This window comes from Sphaerodactylus townsendi, linkage group LG05 (assembly GCF_021028975.2).
Source record: "Sphaerodactylus townsendi isolate TG3544 linkage group LG05, MPM_Stown_v2.3, whole genome shotgun sequence".
NCBI classification, from domain to species: domain Eukaryota; kingdom Metazoa; phylum Chordata; class Lepidosauria; order Squamata; family Sphaerodactylidae; genus Sphaerodactylus; species Sphaerodactylus townsendi.
Genome location: NC_059429.1, coordinates 137,853,790 through 137,877,536, shown reverse-complemented (window position 1 = coordinate 137,877,536; position 23,747 = coordinate 137,853,790). Strand labels below are relative to the sequence as shown.

The 23,747-nt window shown below is 55.5% G+C and overlaps 3 protein-coding genes across 3 annotated transcripts in view; 1 reads left to right on the top strand and 2 right to left on the bottom strand.

Moving 5' to 3' along the window:
- Positions 1 to 1,607: 1,607 nt before the first annotated feature.
- LOC125432927 (basic proline-rich protein-like) lies at positions 1,608 to 2,561 on the bottom strand (the record flags this gene model as incomplete). Its single annotated transcript, XM_048497074.1, has 1 exon — positions 1,608 to 2,561. A coding segment is annotated over one exon (954 nt), but the record flags the coding sequence as incomplete, so codon positions are not given.
- A 113-nt stretch (positions 2,562 to 2,674) lies between these two features.
- TTI1 (TELO2 interacting protein 1) lies at positions 2,675 to 22,676 on the top strand (the record flags this gene model as incomplete). The annotated part of the gene is given in 8 exon segments (XM_048497958.1): positions 2,675 to 3,829; positions 3,831 to 3,888; positions 4,971 to 5,171; positions 6,098 to 6,246; positions 7,181 to 7,321; positions 12,761 to 12,965; positions 15,225 to 15,312; positions 21,122 to 22,676. Coding segments are annotated over 8 exon segments (2,181 nt in total), but the record flags the coding sequence as incomplete, so codon positions are not given.
- The window catches only part of VSTM2L (V-set and transmembrane domain containing 2 like), a 150,719-nt gene continuing 144,414 nt past the window's right edge, over positions 17,443 to 23,747 (bottom strand). The window contains exon 7 of the transcript XR_007244570.1: positions 17,443 to 17,452. The gene's annotated coding sequence lies outside the window, so the exon portion shown is untranslated. The remainder of the gene's footprint in view (positions 17,453 to 23,747) is intronic.

Genomic DNA, 23,747 nt, shown 5'->3' with positions numbered 1-23,747 from the left:
GGGGGGTGGGGGGGGGGGGGGGTGGGGGGGGGGGGGGGTGGGGGGGGGGGGGGGTGGGGGGGGGGGGGGGTGGGGGGGGGGGGGGGTGGGGGGGGGGGGGGGTGGGGGGGGGGGGGGGTGGGGGGGGGGGGGGGTGGGGGGGGGGGGGGGTGGGGGGGGGGGGGGGTGGGGGGGGGGGGGGGTGGGGGGGGGGGGGGGTGGGGGGGGGGGGGGGTGGGGGGGGGGGGGGGTGGGGGGGGGGGGGGGTGGGGGGGGGGGGGGGTGGGGGGGGGGGGGGGTGGGGGGGGGGGGGGGTGGGGGGGGGGGGGGGTGGGGGGGGGGGGGGGTGGGGGGGGGGGGGGGTGGGGGGGGGGGGGGGTGGGGGGGGGGGGGGGTGGGGGGGGGGGGGGGTGGGGGGGGGGGGGGGTGGGGGGGGGGGGGGGTGGGGGGGGGGGGGGGTGGGGGGGGGGGGGGGTGGGGGGGGGGGGGGGTGGGGGGGGGGGGGGGTGGGGGGGGGGGGGGGTGGGGGGGGGGGGGGGTGGGGGGGGGGGGGGGTGGGGGGGGGGGGGGGTGGGGGGGGGGGGGGGTGGGGGGGGGGGGGGGTGGGGGGGGGGGGGGGTGGGGGGGGGGGGGGGTGGGGGGGGGGGGGGGTGGGGGGGGGGGGGGGTGGGGGGGGGGGGGGGTGGGGGGGGGGGGGGGTGGGGGGGGGGGGGGGTGGGGGGGGGGGGGGGTGGGGGGGGGGGGGGGTGGGGGGGGGGGGGGGTGGGGGGGGGGGGGGGTGGGGGGGGGGGGGGGTGGGGGGGGGGGGGGGTGGGGGGGGGGGGGGGTGGGGGGGGGGGGGGGTGGGGGGGGGGGGGGGTGGGGGGGGGGGGGGGTGGGGGGGGGGGGGGGTGGGGGGGGGGGGGGGTGGGGGGGGGGGGGGGTGGGGGGGGGGGGGGGTGGGGGGGGGGGGGGGTGGGGGGGGGGGGGGGTGGGGGGGGGGGGGGGTGGGGGGGGGGGGGGGTGGGGGGGGGGGGGGGTGGGGGGGGGGGGGGGTGGGGGGGGGGGGGGGTGGGGGGGGGGGGGGGTGGGGGGGGGGGGGGGTGGGGGGGGGGGGGGGTGGGGGGGGGGGGGGGTGGGGGGGGGGGGGGGTGGGGGGGGGGGGGGGTGGGGGGGGGGGGGGGTGGGGGGGGGGGGGGGTGGGGGGGGGGGGGGGTGGGGGGGGGGGGGGGTGGGGGGGGGGGGGGGTGGGGGGGGGGGGGGGTGGGGGGGGGGGGGGGTGGGGGGGGGGGGGGGTGGGGGGGGGGGGGGGTGGGGGGGGGGGGGGGTGGGGGGGGGGGGGGGTGGGGGGGGGGGGGGGTGGGGGGGGGGGGGGGTGGGGGGGGGGGGGGGTGGGGGGGGGGGGGGGTGGGGGGGGGGGGGGGTGGGGGGGGGGGGGGGTGGGGGGGGGGGGGGGTGGGGGGGGGGGGGGGTGGGGGGGGGGGGGGGTGGGGGGGGGGGGGGGTGGGGGGGGGGGGGGGTGGGGGGGGGGGGGGGTGGGGGGGGGGGGGGGTGGGGGGGGGGGGGGGTGGGGGGGGGGGGGGGTGGGGGGGGGGGGGGGTGGGGGGGGGGGGGGGTGGGGGGGGGGGGGGGTGGGGGGGGGGGGGGGTGGGGGGGGGGGGGGGTGGGGGGGGGGGGGGGTGGGGGGGGGGGGGGGTGGGGGGGGGGGGGGGTGGGGGGGGGGGGGGGTGGGGGGGGGGGGGGGTGGGGGGGGGGGGGGGTGGGGGGGGGGGGGGGTGGGGGGGGGGGGGGGTGGGGGGGGGGGGGGGTGGGGGGGGGGGGGGGTGGGGGGGGGGGGGGGTGGGGGGGGGGGGGGGTGGGGGGGGGGGGGGGTGGGGGGGGGGGGGGGTGGGGGGGGGGGGGGGTGGGGGGGGGGGGGGGTGGGGGGGGGGGGGGGTGGGGGGGGGGGGGGGTGGGGGGGGGGGGGGGTGGGGGGGGGGGGGGGTGGGGGGGGGGGGGGGTGGGGGGGGGGGGGGGTGGGGGGGGGGGGGGGTGGGGGGGGGGGGGGGTGGGGGGGGGGGGGGGTGGGGGGGGGGGGGGGTGGGGGGGGGGGGGGGTGGGGGGGGGGGGGGGTGGGGGGGGGGGGGGGTGGGGGGGGGGGGGGGTGGGGGGGGGGGGGGGTGGGGGGGGGGGGGGGTGGGGGGGGGGGGGGGTGGGGGGGGGGGGGGGTGGGGGGGGGGGGGGGTGGGGGGGGGGGGGGGTGGGGGGGGGGGGGGGTGGGGGGGGGGGGGGGTGGGGGGGGGGGGGGGTGGGGGGGGGGGGGGGTGGGGGGGGGGGGGGGTGGGGGGGGGGGGGGGTGGGGGGGGGGGGGGGTGGGGGGGGGGGGGGGTGGGGGGGGGGGGGGGTGGGGGGGGGGGGGGGTGGGGGGGGGGGGGGGTGGGGGGGGGGGGGGGTGGGGGGGGGGGGGGGTGGGGGGGGGGGGGGGTGGGGGGGGGGGGGGGTGGGGGGGGGGGGGGGTGGGGGGGGGGGGGGGTGGGGGGGGGGGGGGGTGGGGGGGGGGGGGGGTGGGGGGGGGGGGGGGGGGGGGGGGGGGGGGGTGGGGGGGGGGGGGGGGGGGGGGGGGGGGCGGGGGTGGAGGAGGGGGGGGGGTGCAGGGTGGGGGCGGGGGGGTGTGGGGGGAGGGGGGGGGGGGGGGGGTGGGGGTGGGGGGGGGGGGGGGGGGGGGGGGGGGGGTGGGGGGGCGATAGCCGAGGACAGGCGCCTGGCGGACATCCTCTCGGAGGAGCTGCACGCGCTCACCACGGCTCTGCCTCGCCTCATGAGCTCCCAGGACGACCAGGGCAAACTGGCCACCTTGAACTTGCTTGTCGGCTACCTGAAACTCCTGGGCCCCAAGATGAACGTCGTCCTGCACTCTGCGTCCCACCTGCAGCGCCTCTCCAAGGCACTGATGCAGGTTCTGGAGCTGGACGTGAAGGATGTCAAGATTGTGGAGGAGAGGCTGTGGCAGGGCCCGGAAGGCCCTCGGGAACTGTCTGGAAGTTTGACGGGCCGTCTGCACGAGGGCAGCGGCCCCAGGAAGTGCTTCCGCTTCTTCACGGACGGTCGGGTTTTCCTTCTGCTGCGGCAGGTCGTCCAGATCCTCGGGTACTACGGGGAACTCTATTTGCTTGTGGACCACTTCATGGAACTTTACAGGGAGTCCGCCGCATACCGGAAGCAGGCAGCCATGGTGGTCAACGAGCTGGTTGCTGGAGCTGCAGGGCAGGGCGTGGAGGTCCTACACGAGCGAGAAACCGCCCCGAGCAAAGAGGAGCTCCAAGCGGCCGTCGCTTCCGTGTCGGAGGAATACACGGACCCGGCGAACTGGCATTTAGCTACCAGCGTCGAAGGGGAAGATCTCGGCGTGGAACCGGCCGGGAAATATTCCGGCCTCGTTGCTGTCCCGTCCGAAGCGAGCCGCCTGCTTCCTCCTCCTCTGAATCCGAGAGCCTCGCTCCATTCCACGAGTGGCCACATCTGGCAGGTTTGCATCCAGCTGGAGGGACTGGGCCGCTTTGCTGTGGTGCTGGAGAAGGACTTCCGCCAGCTCTTGATCTCCGTGCTGTACCCGGTCCTGGAAAAGGCCGGAGACGGCGTCCTGCTGATCCGCCAGGCGGCGATGGGGGCCGTGGCGGACATTTGCCAGGCCTGTGGGTACGACTCCCCCTCTGACCTCATCTGCCAGAACGCCGACTATCTGGTGGACAGGATTTCCTTGCACCTGCGCCGTCTGACTCGTGACCTCCACGCCCTGCAGGTCTTGCAGGCGATGCTCCGGCACGCGGAGGCCAATGTGCTACCTTTGGTGGGGGACGTGATTCAAGATGTCCTGACTGCACTCGATCGAGGTCCGCGAGGACCACGCACCTCTATTCATAGAGGTTCTTCGCGATATAGCGACATTGCTGGGCGGATTAAGAACGGGGAGCTTTACGGCTTTTGCTCAGCTGGGAACCTTCTATACCAGGGGTCTGCAAACTATGGCTCTCCAGATGTTCATGGACTACAATTCCCATTAGCCCCTGCCAGCATGGCCAATTGGCCATGTAGTCCATGAACATCTGGAGAGCCATAGTTTGCAGACCCCTGTTCTATACCAATTTATTGATTCTTTTTTCCCTCCTGTCCAAAGGTCTTTGCGTTGGCTTCAATGTATTTTTCATTTTTCTCCCATACTGACTGTGCTGTTTCAGTCTAAAAGAGTTTAAGAACATAAGAACAAGCCAGCTGGATCAGACCAGAGTCCATCTAGTCCAGCTCTCTGCTACTCGCAGTGGCCCACCAGGTGCCTTTGGGAGCTCACAGGCAGGATGTGAAAGCAATGGCCTTCTGCGGCTGTTGCTCCCAAGCACCTGGACTGTTAAGGTATTTGCAATCTCAGATCAAAGAGGATCAAGATTGGTGGCCATAAATCGACTTCTGCTCCATAAATCTGTCCAAGCCCCTTTGAAAGCTATCCAGGTGAGTGGCCATCACCACCTCCTGTGGCAGCATAATAAGTTTGGTAGATGAATGGAGCTGTTGAACAGGTGTCTGTCATCTGTTAACATCTCTTCTGCTCTATGCATAGGGTAGAAAGAGCAGATAGAGAACCAGCGTGGTGTAGTAGTTAAGAGCAGGTGGACTCTAATCTGGAGATCCGGGTTTGATTCCCTGCTCCTCCTCATGAGCAGCAGAGTCTTATCTGGTGAACTGCATTACTAGATCTGATCCGGCAGGGCTATTCTTTATATTTTAATGCTTCGGTCAAGTTTGCTTCGAATTGCAACCTAAGCTTTGCAGCTGGAGAAACAGACAGAGCAATTTGTACCTCAGTGACCCATCTCTTGGCACGCAATCCTGTGTGCGACTGGTGGTTCTTTTCCCCACACAAAGATCAGCTACTCAGATTATCTTAGTTTTCCACCCCCGTCCCAGGTTTCAGGGCAGCTTGTGAAACCTGCAGTGTTGCACCCGGAGAAATAATGTTTTTTTTCCCCCTCCTCTGGCAGTTTCCTGGTTTGTGCCCGGGCACCAAACAGAGGGGAGTTTGGAGCAGGACAGTGGCCGTTTGCTGGGGGAAGATGGCCGACGGGAGGGACGGTCTGCAGCTCTGCCCACCCCGGAGGAAATGGAGGCCTTTTTCCAGGGGTACATCCGGCAGAAACAGATTGCAGGAGGAGATCTACTGGAGACGGAGAATGGAGAGGCAGGTTAGTGCAACCAGGATTATCTAAACCAGGGGTAGGGAACCTGCGGCTCGAGAGCTGCATGCGGCTCTTCTGCCCTTGCACTGCGGCTCCACGAGCCGAGCCGCCGGCTTCATCCTTGCCCGCCCTGCAGGCAGCAGAGCGGGCGCACCAATTGCCCGCGGCCGGCTGGGCAGCAGAGCGGGCTTCCCCTCTCGCCCGCCTTGTTCGAGCAGGGCGGGCGCTTTCCCGGCAGCCGGCAAGGCCGAGCCGCTGGCCCCATCCTTGCCTGCCCTGCAGGCAGCAGGGCGGGTGCATCCATGTGCTTCTCAGAATGAGTGGAGTAGAAGGTTAAAAAGCCCAATATATACAGTATTATCTTTATTTTAAATGTCAAAAATTATTTGCGGCTCCAAGTGTTTTCTTTTCCCATGGAAAACGGGTCCAAATGGCTCTTTGAGTGTTTAAGGTTCCCTACCCCTGCTCTAAACGTTTAGATGCCTGGGCCGTTTGCCTTGCTTCTTGCCCTTGGGATTTCATTTTCCGTCTATCCAGCTTTCTGCAGGCTCTGAGGGCTCTCCATCATTGCTGCGCTGTTTTGGGTGGGGGTGGGGGAGTTTTCCCTTCTTTCTAAAATGCTGTTTTCTGTACACTTTTGCGCACTCTGAGCAATCCATTTCCAGTGCACTTTAGCAATTGTTTGCAAGCGGATCTTGCCGTTCGACACAGTAGAATCCAATTCCAAAGTGGGCTGAAAAGGTATTGCAAGTGCATTACTCAGTGTGTGTGAAGGGGGCGTTAAAAGACCCCCCTGCGTGTTCAGAACCCCCCACCCCCAGTCCCTTTGTGTTAAAGGTAAGGTTGGCCATGTGGGGACTGCGTGGAAGCCAGAAGCTTACAGATAGGACTTGGTGCAGCCAAATGCGTCTCTCCCTTCCCCCTTTTCTCAGGAGAGTGTCTGCCTGCGTTAGACGCGGAGTCAAACGACCCAGGCTCAGAGGTGGAGGCCCCCTTGCCGGTCCACGCCCAGATGGCCAAAGAAGTGATGGAGCGCTGCGTCCACCTGCTCTCCGACAAGAGCCTCCGCGTGCGCCAGAAGGTATTCCTCGGAGCAGGCAAAGTTCCCTTCAATCTGGCCCCATGTCCCCAGACACACATAGCAAAGGCCGTTCTCTTCCAGAATTCTTTTTCTCATTGTGGTTGGAGTTTGCTTGCTTGGCCTGGCCTTGGTGCTGGGATCCTTAGCCTTGGGGTCTCCTCCTGTGGTTGGGTACCCCTGGGCTGGAGTGAGCAGATCTCAGCAGGAATCCTTGTGGCCCGGTCAGTTTCCAGATCATCTTCAAGTGCAACCCCGTGTGGGCTGTCTTGCAGTAATCAAACCTGTTTGTCAGCAAGCTGGTCCTTATTTTGCCACTTCTTTGCTGGACAGCCGGACTCTGCCCCCACCAACCCTGCAACTGTCAGCCTAGTGCTGTGGTGGCGAGCCTATAGAACAGGTGCCAGAGGTGGCACTCAGAGCCCTCTCTGTGGGCACGCACAAGCAGAGTCCCCCCCCCCCCCATCTAGGCTGGCCTGGGCCGCTGGGCTCAATTATTAGCATTAAACCTAAGACCTAGTTTTGGGGAAGCAGTGTAGGTAACCCTGTTAAGTGCTGTTAAACCCCACTGATTTTCAAGTGAAGAACTAAAGTGTGATCCTTTACCTGGGAGTAAGCTCGGTTGCTGGCAATGGGTAAATTCTGCCGTTAGGTCCCCAGGTAAATGATTCACCCGTTGGAAGAGTTGCACGGTTGCTTCAAAGCGAAGCCACCAACTACCACCAAGTTTACTCCCAAGTAATGCACGCCTCAGAGCCAACTGTTTTTTTCTAAACTAAAACCTCAGTATTCGGGTTAAATTGCCGTGTTGGCACTTTGCAATAAATAAGTGGGTTTTGGGTTGCAATTTGGGCACTCGGTCTCGAAAAGGTTCGCTATCACTGGCCTAGTGGGTTTCTTGTCTTTCTCCACCCCTCCGCCCCCCCCCCCCGCCCAGGTTTTGGACGTCTTGGAGCTTTGCGTGGTGGTGCTTCAACCACACCAAAACCACCTCCTGCCGTTGGCTCATCGGACGTGGCCTGCCCTTGTGACCCGCCTGACCAACGACGACGCCTTGGCCGTGCTCCGAGCCTTCAGGGTAAGCCTGCAAAAGCCTTCTGCCATGTGCGGGTCAGAATTTTCGAGAAGAGAAGATTTGCCTCTGGCAGCCCCATATTTTGCTTGTCAAACCCCTCTTTGACAAGCAGCAGTGGCGTAAGAGGTTAAGAGCTCGTATATCTAATCTGGAGGAACCAGGTTTGATTCTCCGCTCTGCCGCCTGAGCTGTGGAGGCTTATCTGATTCTCCGCTCTGCCATTTGAGTTGTGGAGGCTTATCTGGGGAATTCAGATTAGCCTGTGACTCCCACACACGCCAGCTGGGTGACCTTGGGCTAGTCACAGCTTCTCGGAGCTCTCTCAGCCCCACCTACCTCACAGGGTGTTTGTTGTGAGGGGGGAAGGGCAAGGAGATTGTCAGCCCCTTTGATTGTCAGCCCTGCAGGAGAGAAAGGGGGGATATAAATCCAAACTCTTCTTCTTCTTCTTTTAATGTGGGCTCAGTTGCCAACTTTCCTGGCAACATTTTGCCAGCCTTCTTGAGGATCCTTTCCTTAGTGCTGTTTCTGTCTGCCGACTCTGGACCCTGAGGGCTCCACTTGCTTCTGGTGCATCATCATCATCATCATCATCACCACCACCACCACCACCATCATCATCGTCATCATCATCATCATCATCATCATCATCATTATTATTATTATTATTATTATTATTATTATTATTATTATTATTATTATTTACATCATTCCTTTAATATATTCATTTAAAATATTATTAGCCACCTTTTTACCTTGCAGAATTCAATGCAGCTTACGATGTAAATAGAACAGACCACAATTTAAAATCTCAATTAGAACCACCATTAAAAAACCACACACACTCCTATATTGGTGAAACGGGTGGGGATATTTAATGGATGTTTTTATTAACTGTATGTTTTTATGGTGGTTTTTAACGTTTTAGGTTTCAACGGGGCTTTTAACCCCATTATGCAAGTTGCCCAGGAACTTCGGTGTAGGGTGGGGTACAGATGGAACAAATAAATAAATAAAAGGCCAGGTAGGTGGTTTTCGGCTGAGCCCCAGAGCCCATTGCCTTCCTGGAGACTGGTGCTCCTCGGGAGTTTTCATGGGGCAGCCAGAGCTCCAGCCGTAGCCGGGGCAATCAACTGTTCATTTAGGACAGTGGTGGCGAACCTTTGGCACTCCAGATGTTATGGACTACAATTCCCGTCAGCCCCTGCCAGCATGGCCAATAACATCTGGAGTGCCAAAGGTTCGCCACCACAGATTTAGGAGGACGCCCTCGAGGCCTGCCCTTCAGAGATCCGTCTTGCTGATCTTCTCTGGAGAGCCTTTGAAGTCGAAAGGGCGTTCAGGATAAAAGCCAAGCGGAAACGAGGCCCGAGGGCAGTCAAGCGCTGCCAGCCCAGCCCTGCGGAGTTAATCCTGCCGGGGTGCTGGGAAGGGTGCGGGAGAGCAGAAGTCACTTCCAGGCAACAAAATTACCTATTAAAATTTTTTGCGATAGGCTGCCGAGCAGCAGGGAAGGCGACCTGTTTCATTACCAAAATCCCATTGCTGGCGGCTTTATCTCGGAATTGCAAAGGGGAGGGAGCGAACCGGGCTGCAGTCCCGCTTGAGCCTCCGGTGTCCACGTTGGGCCCTCATCCTGGTATCCGGGCTTGCGTGGAAGTAAGATCAGAGCCGTCTGAAATCTTTCCAGCCCTTTGTGGCAGGCTGGGTCCTTTCCGTTTTATTTAGTGCCTCTGTTTACACAAAGATAGATTTAGGGGACAACCGCGTTCGGCTGCCGCTGAACAACTCGATTTGAGCCCAGGAGTGCCCTCGAGCCGTGGTTCCCAGCCTAGGGTACGCATACCCTAGGCCAGTGATGGCGAACCTTTTTGAGATTGAGTGGCCAAACGGCAACCCAAAACCCACTTATTTATCGCAAAGTGCCAACACGGCAATTTAACCTGAATACTGAGGTTTTAGTATAGAAAAAAAACGGTTGGCTCCAAGGCGCGCGTTACTCGGGAGTGAGCTTGGTGGTAGAAGAAGAGGAGGAGGAGGAGGAGTAGTTTGGGATTTCTATCCCCCCCCCCCTTTCTCTCCTGCAGGAGACTCAAAGGGGCTTACAATCTCCTTGCCCTTCCCCCCTCACAACAAACACCCTGTGAGGTGGGTGGGGCTGAGAGAGCTCCGAGAAGCTGTGACTAGCCCAAGGTCACCCAGCTGGCGTGTGTGGGAGTGTACAGGCTAATCTGAATTCCCCAGATAAGCCTCCACAGCTCAGGTGGCAGAGCTGGGAATCAAACCCGGTCCCTCCAGATTAGAAACATGGGCTCTTAACCTCCTACGCCACTGCTTAACTTCCTACGCCACTGCTAGTAGTCGGTGGCTTTGCTTTGAAGCAACCAAGCTTACTCCCAGGTAAAGGATCGCGCTTTAGTTCTTCCCCAGAAAATCAGTGGGGTTTAACAACGCTTAACAGGGTTACCTACACTGCTTCCCCAAAACTAGGTTTTAGGTTTAATGCTAATAATCTCCCTGAAATAATTACACTACTATCACATGACGAACTCTGTGCCCACAGAGAGGGCTCTGAGTGCCACCTCTGGCACCCGTGCCATAGGTTCGCCACCACTGCCATAGGCCGGGGTACATGCCAGAGTGTTTGGGGGTATGTGGGTTAGTGGAAAAGGCGGATCAGGGATTTCAGATCTCCCCATCCTGGATGGAGTTCTTCTCCTCTTGAAAAGCCGGGTTTTCAGCTCGGGGGCTCTGCTTTTGACCCGTCGGAGGCTGCTGGAGATGGTTTTATTTAAGTCTTTATTTAATGAATTTACTAGAAGGCTTAAACTGATGTTAAATTCTGTTTCTTATAGATCGTGTGTATTTTATTTTGCGTGTTTTCAGCTATAGGGCGAGCCACCTTGAGCTCTGTATGGAAGTAACGTAGCTAATGAAAGCTCCAAATAAATTAGAAAAGTGAGAGGCAAATGGCCGTGCTTGAAACGATCGGTTTTCAGGATTGGAAATTTCAGGGCTGTTAAAAGCTTGATTTCAGTGGCTGCTTGAAGTACTTTATGAATGTGAATAAGTCCCTGACCTAATTCAGGGCCCCGGTAGCCAGACGTGAGCAATGTCCGTGAAAACTTCCCGAGAACAGACAGCCTCAGTCCATCCCAGAGATTGCAAAGGGTTGCAGAAGAAGAAGAGGAGTTTGGATTTCTACCCCGCTTTTCTCTCCTGTAAGGGGACTTAAGATGGCTGGCAAGCTCCTTTCCCTTCCTTTCTCCATGGGGGAAGCAGCAGTGGTGTAGGAGGTTAAGAGCTCGTGTATCAAATCTGGAAGAACCGGGTTTGATTCCCAGTTCTGCCGCCTGAGCTGTGGAGGCTTCTCTGGGGAATTCAGATTAGCCTGTACACTCCCACACATGCCAGCTGGGTGACCTTGGGCTAGTCACAGCTTCTCGGAGCTCTCTTAACCCCACCTACCTCACAGGGTGTTTGTTGTGAGGGGGGGGGGAAGGGCAAGGAGATTGTCAGCCCCTTTGAGTCTCCTGCAGGAGAGAAAGGGGGGATATAAATCCAAACTACTCTTCCTCCTCCTCCATAATAGACACTTTGTGAGGTAGGTGGGGCTGAGAGAGTTCAGAGAGAACTGGGACTAGCTCAAGGTCACCCAGCAGGTATGTAGGAGTTTGGAAACACATCTGGTTCACCAGAGTTTCAATGGGGTTGGGTTTTAATAGGTACAGAGCTATACTTATTTATTCTTGGTGGTTTACTGATTTTATTTTGTGCTCTGTTCATATACTCTGTGTTCACTGCCCTGAGCCCCTCGGGGGAGGGCGGTATATAAATGTAAATGATGATGATGATGATGATGATGATGATGATGATAATGGATAGTCGATGTTGCAATTCCTGGTGACAGTAGAATTGATGAGAAGCAACTGGAAAAACGTACACGATACAAGGATTTAAGGATTGAACTACAAAGACTCTGGCACAAACCAGTAAAGGTGGTCCCAGTGGTGATCGGCACACTGGGGGCAGTGCCTAAAGACCTTGGACGGCACTTAAAAACAATCGGCACTGACAAAATCACCATATGTCAGCTGCAAAAGGCCACCCTACTCGGCTCTGGATGCATTATTCGTTGTTACATCACACAGTCCTAGACGCTTGGGAAGTGTCCGACGTGTGATGTAATACAAAATCCAGCATATTGATCTTGTTTGCTGTGTATAACTGTTTTTGTATCAATAAAATAATAATAATAATACCAATACCAATACCTAGATTAGAATAGGAGTGGGGAACCTCCAGATTAGAATAGGAGTGGGGAATCAAACCCGGTTCTCCCAGACCCGTGGTGGCGAACCTTTGGCACTCCAGATGTTATGGACTACAATTCCCATCAGCCCCTACCAGCATGGCCAATTGCCAGCATGGCCAATTGCTGGCAGGGGCTGATGGGAATTGTAGTCCATAACATCTGGAGTGCCAAAGGTTCGCCACCACTGTCCCAGCCTATCCCAAGATTGGTAGGGGTGGTTGTGGGTATTCCAGTTGTGAAAGCCATCAACGAGGGGTCTTGATATGATGGGCCCAACCAAATGAGGATAAAGATGATGCTAAGTAATTGACATTTGACAAATCTGGGACCTCAGCAAGGGGCAGAAGGGGAAAGAGATGCATCTGACCCATGGGCCGCACACAAGCACTCCCTCATGCACTAGAAGATGTTCAAGGTCAGAGGTGGGCTGGCCCTCTCACAACTCCGGCTTTCTTCCAAGCAGAGGAGAACTCCTTGGAGGATTGTGTGCCAGGTGAATTAAGAGGAGGGGAGAGATCCTACCTGGATTTCCATCTCAGGCCGAGGTGGGATCCAGCAGGTTCTCACTGGTTCCCGAGAGTAGGTTTCTAATTATTTGTGTGTGCCGAGAGGGGGTTACTAATGGGTGATTCTGCCACGTGATTTTTGCCTTCGTTACGCCCCTCCTCTCAGCAGTAGCGCGCAGAACTTGAAGCAGTCTAGCAGGAGGTGCACCGGCGTGCGTAGCAGCCTGCGCCTGCGTGCATTCGTTTCCCGCCCGAGGACCGGCGCAGCGGCTGCGTCTTTGCCACAGCCCCGCCTAGGAATGCTCCGCCCCGGAATGCCCGGCCACGCCCCCGTCATGCCCCGCCCAGCCCCATTGGCGCTACGCCACAGTTTGAATCCCACCACCACGGGAACCTGTTACTAAAATTTTTGGATCCCACCACTGATCTCAGGCATCCAAAGATCGTAGGCCCACCGCTGTATGCTCCTGCCGTTTTGTGGCATTTTCATCTGAGGCCTCGCTAAGAGAGGCTCTAAGATGCTTCTGCCGCTTCCATTTGGCAGTCGAGAGAGAAGGGCGAGTTCTGTCGACATCAGAGGGCATTTGGTGGTGTCTCTTTCAATAAGGACCTTCCCGGCAGGTGCTGCGCACATTGGGAGCCTCGAGCGGTGATTTCCTGCGGCGGAGATTTTCGAAGGACGTCCTGCCCAAGTTGGTAGACTCTCTCGTCACCCAGGCGCCCGTCAGTGCCCGGGCCGGGCCCATCTACAGCCACACCACGGCCTTCAAGCTGCAGCTGTCTGTGCTTCAGGGCCTCGGCGCCCTCTGCCAAGCACTGGATCTTGGTGAGTATCCAAGTGGGGTTTATTTATATAGGGGTTTATTTATATAGAGCCAAATTAACTAATATTTAACTGATTTTAGTCTCTGATTTTATTGTGCTCTATCTATGTTCTGTTCACCGCCCTGAGCCCTCCGGGGGAGGGCGGTTATATTATAATAATAATAATAACAACAATAACAATAAATTATCTGGGACGGGAGACCACAGGTAGAAATGTTACTGTTGGGGGTTCAGGTCTTTATCCCAGCCTATCCAAGATTAGGGTGTTGGGGGTTTTCCGGGTTGTATGGCCGTGTTCCAGTAGCATTTTCTCTTGATGTTTCGCCTGCATCTGTGGCTGGCATTGTGTGGCTGGCAAAACGTCGGGAGAAAATGCTACCAGAACACGGCCATACAGCCCGGAAACCACACAACACCCCAGTGATTCCGGCTGTGAAAGCCTTCTGCACTACATTGAACTTTTGTTGGGATTTTTCTACTACACAGTCCAGTTAAATGTTTTTTTTAAAAAAAGAAAATGAACCAGTGAGAAAATGAGAGCCTTCCATTTCTTGTTCTACACACAAGATCACTTGCTGTACTGAATCAACGTGCAAGACATTGTCATTTTTTGCAGTGCTGTGAGCCAAACAAGAACATCGTTTTCTTTGATTTTATCTCACAAAAACCACCCTGTGGGGATTTTCTTTAATGTACGCACTTTTTGGTGACATCAGTCTGGTGAGCAGTGACCGAAGACAGCGTGACTTCTCGATATTTCTTAGGAAAAGAGATCACATAATTCTGTAGGAATAGGTCAGGTATCATTTTATTGAACCTGCCCCAGGACTGTAGTAAAAGACAAGGAATAAATCTAAATAAATACATTTTGATGCCATCCTCGTTCCTTTGCAGAGCATGATCACAACTATCCTCCAAGAGTTCATTGCCCTAATATGCTTCCGCTGCGTGTGAATAAAATCTGTGTTGGGTGCATTACAGTGCCAGCATTGATTCCTCTCTATGTTCTTGCCAACCTGGCAGGAGAAGCGTCCCAGTGGTATAACATTTTAATGGCATTTTCCCTTTTCCATGTCTTTTCTGCTGGCATCCAGAGCTACAACCCAGTGGCTCGGTGAGGTCTACAATTGTATTTATTTGCCAGGTCCAGCGGTGAGCCTCCAGTGGTAAGGAGCAGCAGTGGCGTAGGAGGTTAAGAGCTCGTGTATCTAATCTGGAGGAACCGGGTTTGATTCCCAGCTCTGCCGCCTGAGCTGTGGAGGCTTCTCTGGGGAATTCAGATTAGCCTGTGCACTCCCACACATGCCAGCTGGGTGACCTTGGGCTAGTCACAGCTTCTCGGAGCTCGCTCAGCCCCACGTACCTCACAGGGTGTTTGTTGTGAGTGGGGAAGGGAAAGGAGATTGTAAGTCCCTTTGAGTCTCCTGCAGGAGAGAAAGGGGGGAAATAAATCCAAACTCCTCCTCCTCCTCCTCCTCTTCTTCTTCTTCTTCTTCTTCTTCTTTTTTTTTTTCTCGAGCGCCCTCTCGGGTTTGCCAGCCAGATTGTTTCTCTCAAAACCAAAGGCTGGATTGGGCTGACCACCCCGGAATCTCACCTGGCCCCTCCTCCCTGCCTTTGTTTGTTTGTTTGTTTGTTTGTTTGATTGATTGATTGATTGATTGATTGATTGATTGATTGATTGATTGATTGATTGATTGATTGATTGATTGATTGATTGATTGATTTGGAAACCACCCACCCCCGAAGGGCTCTGGGCAGTGTACAGAAATATAAATGATACAAACACAGCAATACATAAATACATTAAAATTCATACTTCAAATCTATAAGACATATAAAAACATTGCAGCATTCAATATAAAAATGGGACGAAGGTGTCTCTTCCCACTTGGGGACTGGCTGTACAATGGTGGCAGGAAGTGGGGGTGGGAGAAAGCCCCCTCCTGCCAGCGTGATGTAGTGACTAAGAGCTGTGGACTCTAATCAGAAAGCCCGGGTTTGATTTCCCATCCGCCTTCCCATGAACAGCAGAGGCTTGTCTGGTGAACCAGATGTGTTTCTGCACTCCCCCATTCCTGCTGAGGGACCTTGGGCCAGTCACAGTTCTTTCAGAACTCTCTCAGTCCTACCGAGGTGTCTGTTGTGGGGAGAGGAAGGGAAGGGATTTGTAAGCCGCTTTGAGACTCCTCACAGGAAAGAAAGGTGGGGTACGAACCCAGACTCTGCTGATGTGCCTTTCCCTTCTCCATCCTTGCAGATGAGAGCGACCTTCACCACGTGGCGAACGCCTGCCTTCCCTACCTCAGTGCAAAACAACCTGAAAGACTGCAAGCGGCGGCTCGCAGGTAAGTTTGATTTTGAGTACATAGTGGAATTATTTATTTATTTTATTTATTTATTTATTTATTTATTTATTTATTGTTTAGTTTTGTATACCGCCCTATCCCCGAAGGGCTCTGGGCGGCGTACAGCAAAATTAAATCATAATACAACTAAACAACCATCAAAACTAAACCATTAAATTTCAACACAAATAAATTACTAAATCCCTTTTGAAAACAGCGGTTAGTACAAAATTTAAAGTCAAAAGTCGAAGGCGCCCAGCAAAACCCATTTTTAAAACCCTCCCCAAACGGGAAGACTGCTGGCTACGTCAATAAAAAGATATAAACAGAGGCGAGAACAGAAGGGGGGCACCATTCAACGGCTGGTTGCTCCAAAGGCCCGGCGGAACAACTCCGTCTTGCAGGCCCTGCGGAATTCACCAAGGTCCCGCAGAGCCCGGACAGCTGGAGGGAGAGTGTTCCACCAGGCCGTACCCCTTTACGGCCCTGGTCCGCATGGAGGCCAGCCGTATCATTGAGGGGCCGGGGACCACCAGCAAATTGGCCTCTGCTGAACACAGAAGCCGAGTAAGGACATATGGGGTAATATGGTCCCGAAGGTACGAAGGTCCCAGGCCGCGTAAGGCCTTAAAGGTCAAAACCCACACCTTGAAGATGATTCGGAACTCGACTGGGAGCCAATGCAAGCGGCGTAACACAGGCTGGATGTGATCTCGGAAGGCGCCGCCTGCGAGCAATCGAGCCGCTGCATTTTGGACCAGTTGTAACTTAAATTAAAACCATCCAGTGTAAAAAAAGAAAAACACCCCCACCCCCTCCAAAAGAGATCAACATTCCAGGTTTCTCTTAGGACAGTCAGGAGCGCACGCCGGCGGCATGGGTCCAAAATGTGAGTGGAGCATCAGGGAGATTGGATGTGGCTTTTGGGGAAAACTTCTCCCTCCGCTGAAGAATTGGGGTGGGCGGGCTCAAGAAGCTGGGGTGGGCTCATCGATTCCAACCAATCCAGAGTGACGTACTGTTGGCTTCTTGGCAGGCCGGGCCGCCCAGTCCCTTTGAGTTGGTTTGTCTCGCCTGCCCGTGACAGAAGATCTGAAACTACCCAGCTCCTTAGCAGAGAGAAACGCAGCAGAGGCTCCTTCCGCACATGCAGAGTAATGCACTTTCAAACTGCTTTCAATGCTCTTTGAAGCTGTGCGGAATGGCAAAATCCACTTGCAAACAGTTGCGAAAGTGGTTTGAAAACGCATTATGCTGCTTGTGCGGAAGGGGCCAGAGTTCTATAAAAAGAAGTTTGAATAAAGTTCTAAATATAAAAAACTCAGGCTGCAAAACTATATTTACAAAAAGAGGAAGGCAAAATAGTCATGTACTACGAAGCACTGGCAGGCAAGCAAGCTGACACGATAAGCAAATAAGGAAAAATATACCGCACAGCAGCATACAACAGTGCAGCATAAGGGCAGGAGCAAAAGGTAGAGGAAAAAGGGAGGAGAGGAGGAGGTAAGGCGCATGGAAAAGCTACCATACTATGCAGCATTGAAGGTCACCCTCAGTTCGCAGGGCCTGTAAGACGGAGCTATTCCACCGGGCTTTTGGAGGGGCCGGACGCGGTTCTATTGCCCCCCATTGAAACCGGAACTAAGCTGCCTTTTCCATCTGGGTAGGGCCCTGATTCCATCCTGGGCCCTGCCTTCTCCTCCCTTCTCCTTTGGCCTTTAGACCGGGCGCCCCTGTGTGTGTGTTTTTACACAACCTTTGTCGTTTAATCTGTATTTATTGTTTTAATTTCTGAATTTTAATGAGTTAGATTTTTAGGTTGTATTGATTTACTGTTCTGGAAACAGTCATGTTGCGAGCCTCCCCGAGCCCTTCGGGGATGAGGCGGCCTATACATTAAACAAACAAACAAACAAACAAACAAACAAATAAATAAATCAGCCAATCAACTGCCCAGCTGCCCGGCATCAACGTTCAGCAACCAAATGGTGCCACTCTCTTGCTCCTGCAGTTACTTACAGAAGAGATGCCGAATATTCTAACAGTCCGGAGGGGCCTGAGTCAGGCAACGAGGTCTGACCCTTTCCAGTGCTGGTGGGGTTGGGAGGGGAGGTGGGGAGACGGGGGTCCCTCCTGGCGCCTTTCTGACCTCGGTTGCCAATCCTCGCGGGGCCTCTTGCCGGCTGGGCTTGGAAAAGTTCATCTGAGCAAGACGTCCAATCGATTGCACTTAAGCACAGCCAACACAAACATAGACGCAGCGGCCGGATAACCCTCCCCCCCCATCTTTCGCCATGGAAACGGAGGTTGCTTGGAAACAGCCCAGGAGGAAGTTTTTGACAAGTGCGGAAAGTCAAGTTTTTCCCTGAGCCGGGGGAGAGGGCAACCTTTGCCTTGGGCCGCGAGAGAGAAATGCACCGGCTTCCCCTTCTGCTCCTGGAAACGGTGCTGGATGGAAGGGAGAGTCCTTAAACCTACCTGGGTTCCTTCCTGAACACCCAGATTGTAATTTGAAGGCTGTGATTTGTACTTTCCACTTTTGATGGAGCAGCTGGGGAAACAAAAATCGAGCAGAAATGCAGGCAGAAGAAGAAGAAGAGTTTGTATTTATATCCCCCCTTTCTCTCCTGCAGGAGACTCAAAGGGGCTGACAATCTCCTTGCCCTTCCCCCCTCACAACAAACACCCTGCGAGGTGTGGGGGGGCTGAGAGAGCTCCGAGAAGCTGTGACTAGCCCAAGGTCACCCAGCTGGCGTGCGTGGGAGTGCACAGGCTAATCTGAATTCCCCAGATAAGCCTCCACAGCTCAAGTGGCAGAGCAGGGAATCAAACCCGGTTCCTCCAGATTCGATACACGAGCTCTTAACCTCCTACGCCACTGCTGCTCCTGAGATGCAGATCCCAAATTAAGCCGTACAAGGAGCTGTGAAAACGGCAGGAGAAGGAAGCTCTTTTCCTCCATGCTGGCTCCTACCTTTTAAGCCCCCCTCCCTCCCACACACACATTTCCCCCCCCCCTCTTTCCAACCTTCCCTCTTCCCCACGTTTCCTCTCTTTCCAGCCTTTTCCCAGCTCAGTAGAAATAGATGCTTTCTCTTTACAGGGCAGGATTATGTTGATTTTTGCATCCGCATTTTTGGCCTTGTTCAAAATTAGATAGGCTGCTATACTAACATTCCTGCCGGAGATCAGCCCCTTGTTTGCACAGCTGTTCAGCGATGTAATCTCCAAATCTGGGGCTTTGTGTGAAAACACCACTAAAGTTAAAGTAACCCCAGTCCTTTGCATTGTGCGGCATGTTCGGATCAGCCTGGTTTGAAACAGAATGTGTTGATGCCTGGTATTAGGACTAACTGCTTTCCCTTGGGACAGCAGAAACCTCTCCCAGTAAATGAAAGTAATTAACAACATCAAGCACTTACACAGCACATTTCCAAGTGTTCAAAGTACTTAGTCCCCACCCAGAAATTTATGCTACCAAACCACAAATTGCCTTAATCTGTAGGTTGTTGTGGTTTTTCCAGGCTGCATGGCCGTGTTCCAGTAGCATTTTCTCCTGACGTTTTGCCTGCATCTGTGGCTGGCATCTTCAGAGGATCTGATGGTGATTTGTGAAAGTGATTTGAAAACGCATTATTTTGCGTGTGCTGAAGGGGCCATAGAGTCAGAAACTACAGAGGTTTCTGTTTTATCAGTGGGGAGAGGGTGGAAGGGCCTCAATTTGGCCCCCACCCAACTCATGAGATCCTTCCAGATGCCACGCAAATAGCATCTGTTTCCCCGAATATAAGACATCCCCGAAAAATAAGACATAGTAGAGGTTTAGCTGAAGTGCGAAATATAAGGCATCCCCCGAAAGTAAGACATAGCAAAGTTTTTGTTTGAAAGCATGCCCGACGAACAGAACACAGAAAAATAAGACATCCCCTGAAAATAAGACATAGCGCATCTTTGGGAGCAAAAATTAATATAAGACACTCTTATATTCAGGGAAACACGATAGTAAAGCAAGTGGAGTATATATATCTGTGGAATGTCCAGGGTGGGAGAAAGAACCATTTGCATCGGTTGAAAGTGTTAAGGGTTCAATGCCTTAATCCCGTGGTGGCGAACCATTGGCAGGGGCTGATGGGAATTGTAGTCCATAACATCTGGAGTGCCAAAGGTTCGCCATCACTGCCTTAATCTGTATTTACAGTCTGGTTGTTACTTCAAGCTGGAGCCAATTTGGTGTGGTGGTTAAGAGCAGCAGACTCTGATATAGAGACTTGCGTTCAATTCCCCACTTATCCACACGAGCTGTGGAGTCTTACCTGGTGAACTGGATTAGTTTCCCCACTCCTTCACTTGAAGCCTGCTGGTGACGTTGGGCCAGTCACAGTTCTCTCAGAACTCTCACAAGGTGTCTGTTGCGAGGAGAAGGTGTAGATTGTAAGCTGCTTTGAAACTCTTTCAAAGTTAGAGAAAAATGGGGCATGGAAACCAACTCTCCTTCTTTTAAACACATTTTGCCAAGAGGTGTGAATCTAAACACAAAAATTACAGGCAAAAGAGTATAGCAAATTTGTGGAACTCCCTGCTGGTGGATATACCGTGTTTCCCCGAAAATAAGACAGTGTCTTATATTAATTTTTGCTCCCAAAGATGCGCTATGTCTTATTTTCAGGGGATGTCTCATTTTTCTGTGTTCTGTTTGTCGGGCATGCTTCCAAACAAAAACTTTGCTACGTCTTACTTTCGGGGGATGCCTTATATTTCGCACTTCAGCAAAACCTCTACTACGTCTTATTTTCAGGGGATGTCTTATATTCGGGGAAACAGGGTAGTTATGGTCATGAGAATATACAGATCTTAAAGGGAACTGGAGAATTTAGTAGAGGATAGGTCCATTAGTGGCTACAGGCCATGGTGACTAAAGAAGGAGGAGACTCAAAGGGGCTGACAATCTCCTTTCCTCCCCCCCCCCCACAACAAACACCCTGTGAGGGGCTGAGAGAGCTCCGAAGAACTGTGACTAGCCCAGGGTCACCCAGCTGGTATGCGTCGGAGTGCACAAGCTAATCTAGTTCACCAGATAAGCCTCCACAGCTCAAGTGGCAGAGTGGGGGATCAAACCCGGTTCTCCAGATTAGAGCGCACCTGCTCTTAACCACTGCGCCACTGCTGCTCCCTCCGTAAGCCAGGGAAACCTCCATAATCTGGGGCAGTAAGACTCTGAATCCCAGTGGCAGGAGGGAGCATCGGAGGAAGGCCTGGGCCTGCAAGCCCTGTTTGGAGAGTCACTGGTTGGCCAGGATGCAGGAGAAGGCAAAGTCTCATTGGTCTGAGCCAGCAGGGCTCGTAAATTCTTAGCATTACGAGTCCGTGCTGTCTGTCAGATTCCATGTTGTCAAGGATCAAAAGTATAGATTGCAAAGCAACCCGTGTGAATTAACATCCGCTTGCATCGATCCAGCTGTAACAGAGTGTCAGGGAATCATCTCTCGCGTAGCAAAACAGTCCCCGGTCACCCGATCAATAAGAAAGGAAGGAAATCACTATTGACAGCCCTGAAAAATAGTCGTTTGATTTAAAGGCGCGCGTGACATAAGAGGAGGCAGGAATAATCACACAAGTCAGTTCAGCAGAGATTCCGCAACCCTTTTTTGCCTCTGCTTAGTGCGGAAGTCCCAAGGAATTGTAACCACATCACAGGAACGGGTGGCCTATAAATCAAATGGTCACAGATAATTTTTGCTTATCCTGAATGACCCACCCGAGGCCCCCCCACGCCTCCGCTCAACCTCCGCCCCCTTTTTTCTCCCCGCAGCGTTTTCCGCCACTGGATGCAGATGGACCCGGATGCCGCGTGGCTGTTTCTCAGCGAGGTCTGGTGCCCTCGGGCCTACGAGCCCCCCCACCCCAGCCTGCGCCCCGTGAGGCTGCGGGGGATGGGGGAGAAGCGGAACGAGTTCACGGACAGCGTGCGGGGCCTGCTGGATGAGCTGCCGTGAAGAGGCCGGACGGGCGCGCTCGCCGGTCCCTGTCGGGCATCCTTGAGACATGCACGGAGACGGGGGCCTTGCCAGGGAGAGCCCGTTGGCCTCTGGCCCGGGGGGGGGGAGGCCCAGCTCCCTGAGCCGCACGGAAGGGTTCTATTGCAGGTAGCCATGGAATATTCTAGCCATGGGGGATCTCCACACCTCCCCAGGGATATGAGGGCTTCTACCCAAAGGACAGTGGGATTCCTGTTGGGAAACATGAGCAATGCAGCTTCTCCTGCCCTCTGGAGGGTCTCTTCCCCCCCCCCAACCCCCCTTCTGCCAAAGACAGTGGCCATAGAGTTTTGGAGGATGGCAGGACAGATGGGCCCGCATGCCTCACGAGCATTTCCTGGTTAGGCCCCGGCCGAAGCCATGCTTGTTCCCTTGAGCCTGTTCTGTGAGCTCCCTGCCATTTCTCCGGGGTGGGGGGTGGGGGTGGGCATAGGCAGGATTCCTACGGCTGAGCCCTCCGGCCCCCAGTTTGGAAACAGCCAGGGGATCAGGGCGGAGAGAGGACCGCGGCCAACCCTACTGCACGCGGAAAGCTTTCCTGAGCAGGCATTAGCAAGAGAACAGTGGCGGCGGTTGCAACGAGCGATCCATTTGACAGAGCTGCTTTCCTGCCCTGCCTGCGCCGCGTGCCGGCTCCCGTGCATTTATCGCTTTGCAGAATCAGCGCCCCGTTTACCTCCTGACCTCATGGGATCGTTCCAGGGGTGCACAGTTCTAAAATGGGATTGGGGAAGCGCTTGTTGTGAGAGCGGTTCTGGGAAAGAGACAGCGCTAGAAATTGCGCAGGCCCCCTGCTTGTGTGTGTGTGTGGGGGGGGGGGATTGCAGCTGACCTTTCAACCAAGGGGGAGAGACGCCTCTTTCCCAACCCCGTGTGCCGGCCATCCCAGCTGCAAACAGCAGGGTTTTGTAGGTACGGCGCAGTGTGGAGCAGAAAGGAGCCGTGCCCTGAATTGTGCCATCCCATCATGCGCTGACCTGAACTAAATATGACAGGGGAGGGAAGTGGGGGGGAATGAAACGCTGCGGGGCGTCTCTTGGCAGTACCCAGGGGCAGTCTGAAGGAAGGAGCCCCCATCAAGGGAAAACAAAACGAGAGGTTTGTGTGGTCTTCTCCTCTTCTGCAGTTGAGCTTTGGGCCATCAGAGCCCCTCTTGGACTCCCTTTCCGGACTTCTGGTTCCACTAATGGCTTTAGCATAAAGGTGACACTTGTATGCATCATATATATCTATATCGATTACACAGCAAGGTAGTGGAAGCGGCCACTGGGAGCAGGCAGGGTTTTTGGAGTGATGTTTGTTACGGAATAAACGAACCGTTCAAGCTTCCGAGTCAGTCGGTGTGCCGGTATCTCAGGGGGAAAGGAGGGGAGGGGAAAGGAAAGCTTTTTTACCTGTGTTTCATAAGAACATAAGAACAAGCCAGCTGGATCAGACCAAAGTCCATCTAGTCCAGCTCTCTGCTACTCGCAGTGGCCCACCAGGTGCCTTTGGGAGCTCACGTGCAGGATGTGAACGCAATGGCCTTCTGCGGCTGTTGCTCCCGATCACCTGGTCTGTTAAGGCATTTGCAATCTCAGATCAAAGAGGATCAAGATTGGTAGCCATAAAGTCGAAACTTCTCACTCCATAAATCTGTCCAAGCCTCCTTTTAAGAAGCTATCCAGGTTAGTGGCCATCACCACCTCCTCTGTGGCTAGCATATTCCAAACACCAATCTACACGTTTAGCGTGAAGAAGTGTTTCCTTTTATTAGTCCTAATTCTTCCCCAGCATTTTCAATGGAATGCCCCCTGGTTCTACGGTATTGTGAGAAAGAGAGAAAAAAATTTCTCTGTCAACATTTTCTACCCATGCATAATTTTACGTAGACTTCAATCATTATCCCCTCAGCCAGCCTCCTCTCCAAACTAAAAAAAAGGAGTCCCATAAGCGCTTGCAGCCCTTCTCCCTCATAGGGAAGGTGCCCCAGTACCCCAATCATCCTTGTTGCCCTTTCTCTGCACTTTTTTCTATCTCCTCAATATTCCCTTTTTTGAGATCGCTTCGACCAAGAACTGGACACACAGAGACTCAAGTCTTGGTCAGCACCACTGCTTTTATATAAAGGGCATGACACCAATCCTTTACCAGATTTTATTATCAATTCCTTTTCTAATGATCCCCAGCATAGAGTTTGCCTTTTTCACAGCTGCCATGCATGTGTTAGATTGACATTCCGGCATGGAACCTTTATCAACTTCAAGACGCCTTAAATCCCTTTCCTGGTCTGTGACTGATAGCACTGACCCCTGTAGCGTGTATGTGAAGTTTGGATTTTTTCCCCATATGTGCATCACTTTACATTTTGCTACATTGAACTGCATTTTCCATTTCTTAGCCCACTCACCTAATTTATCA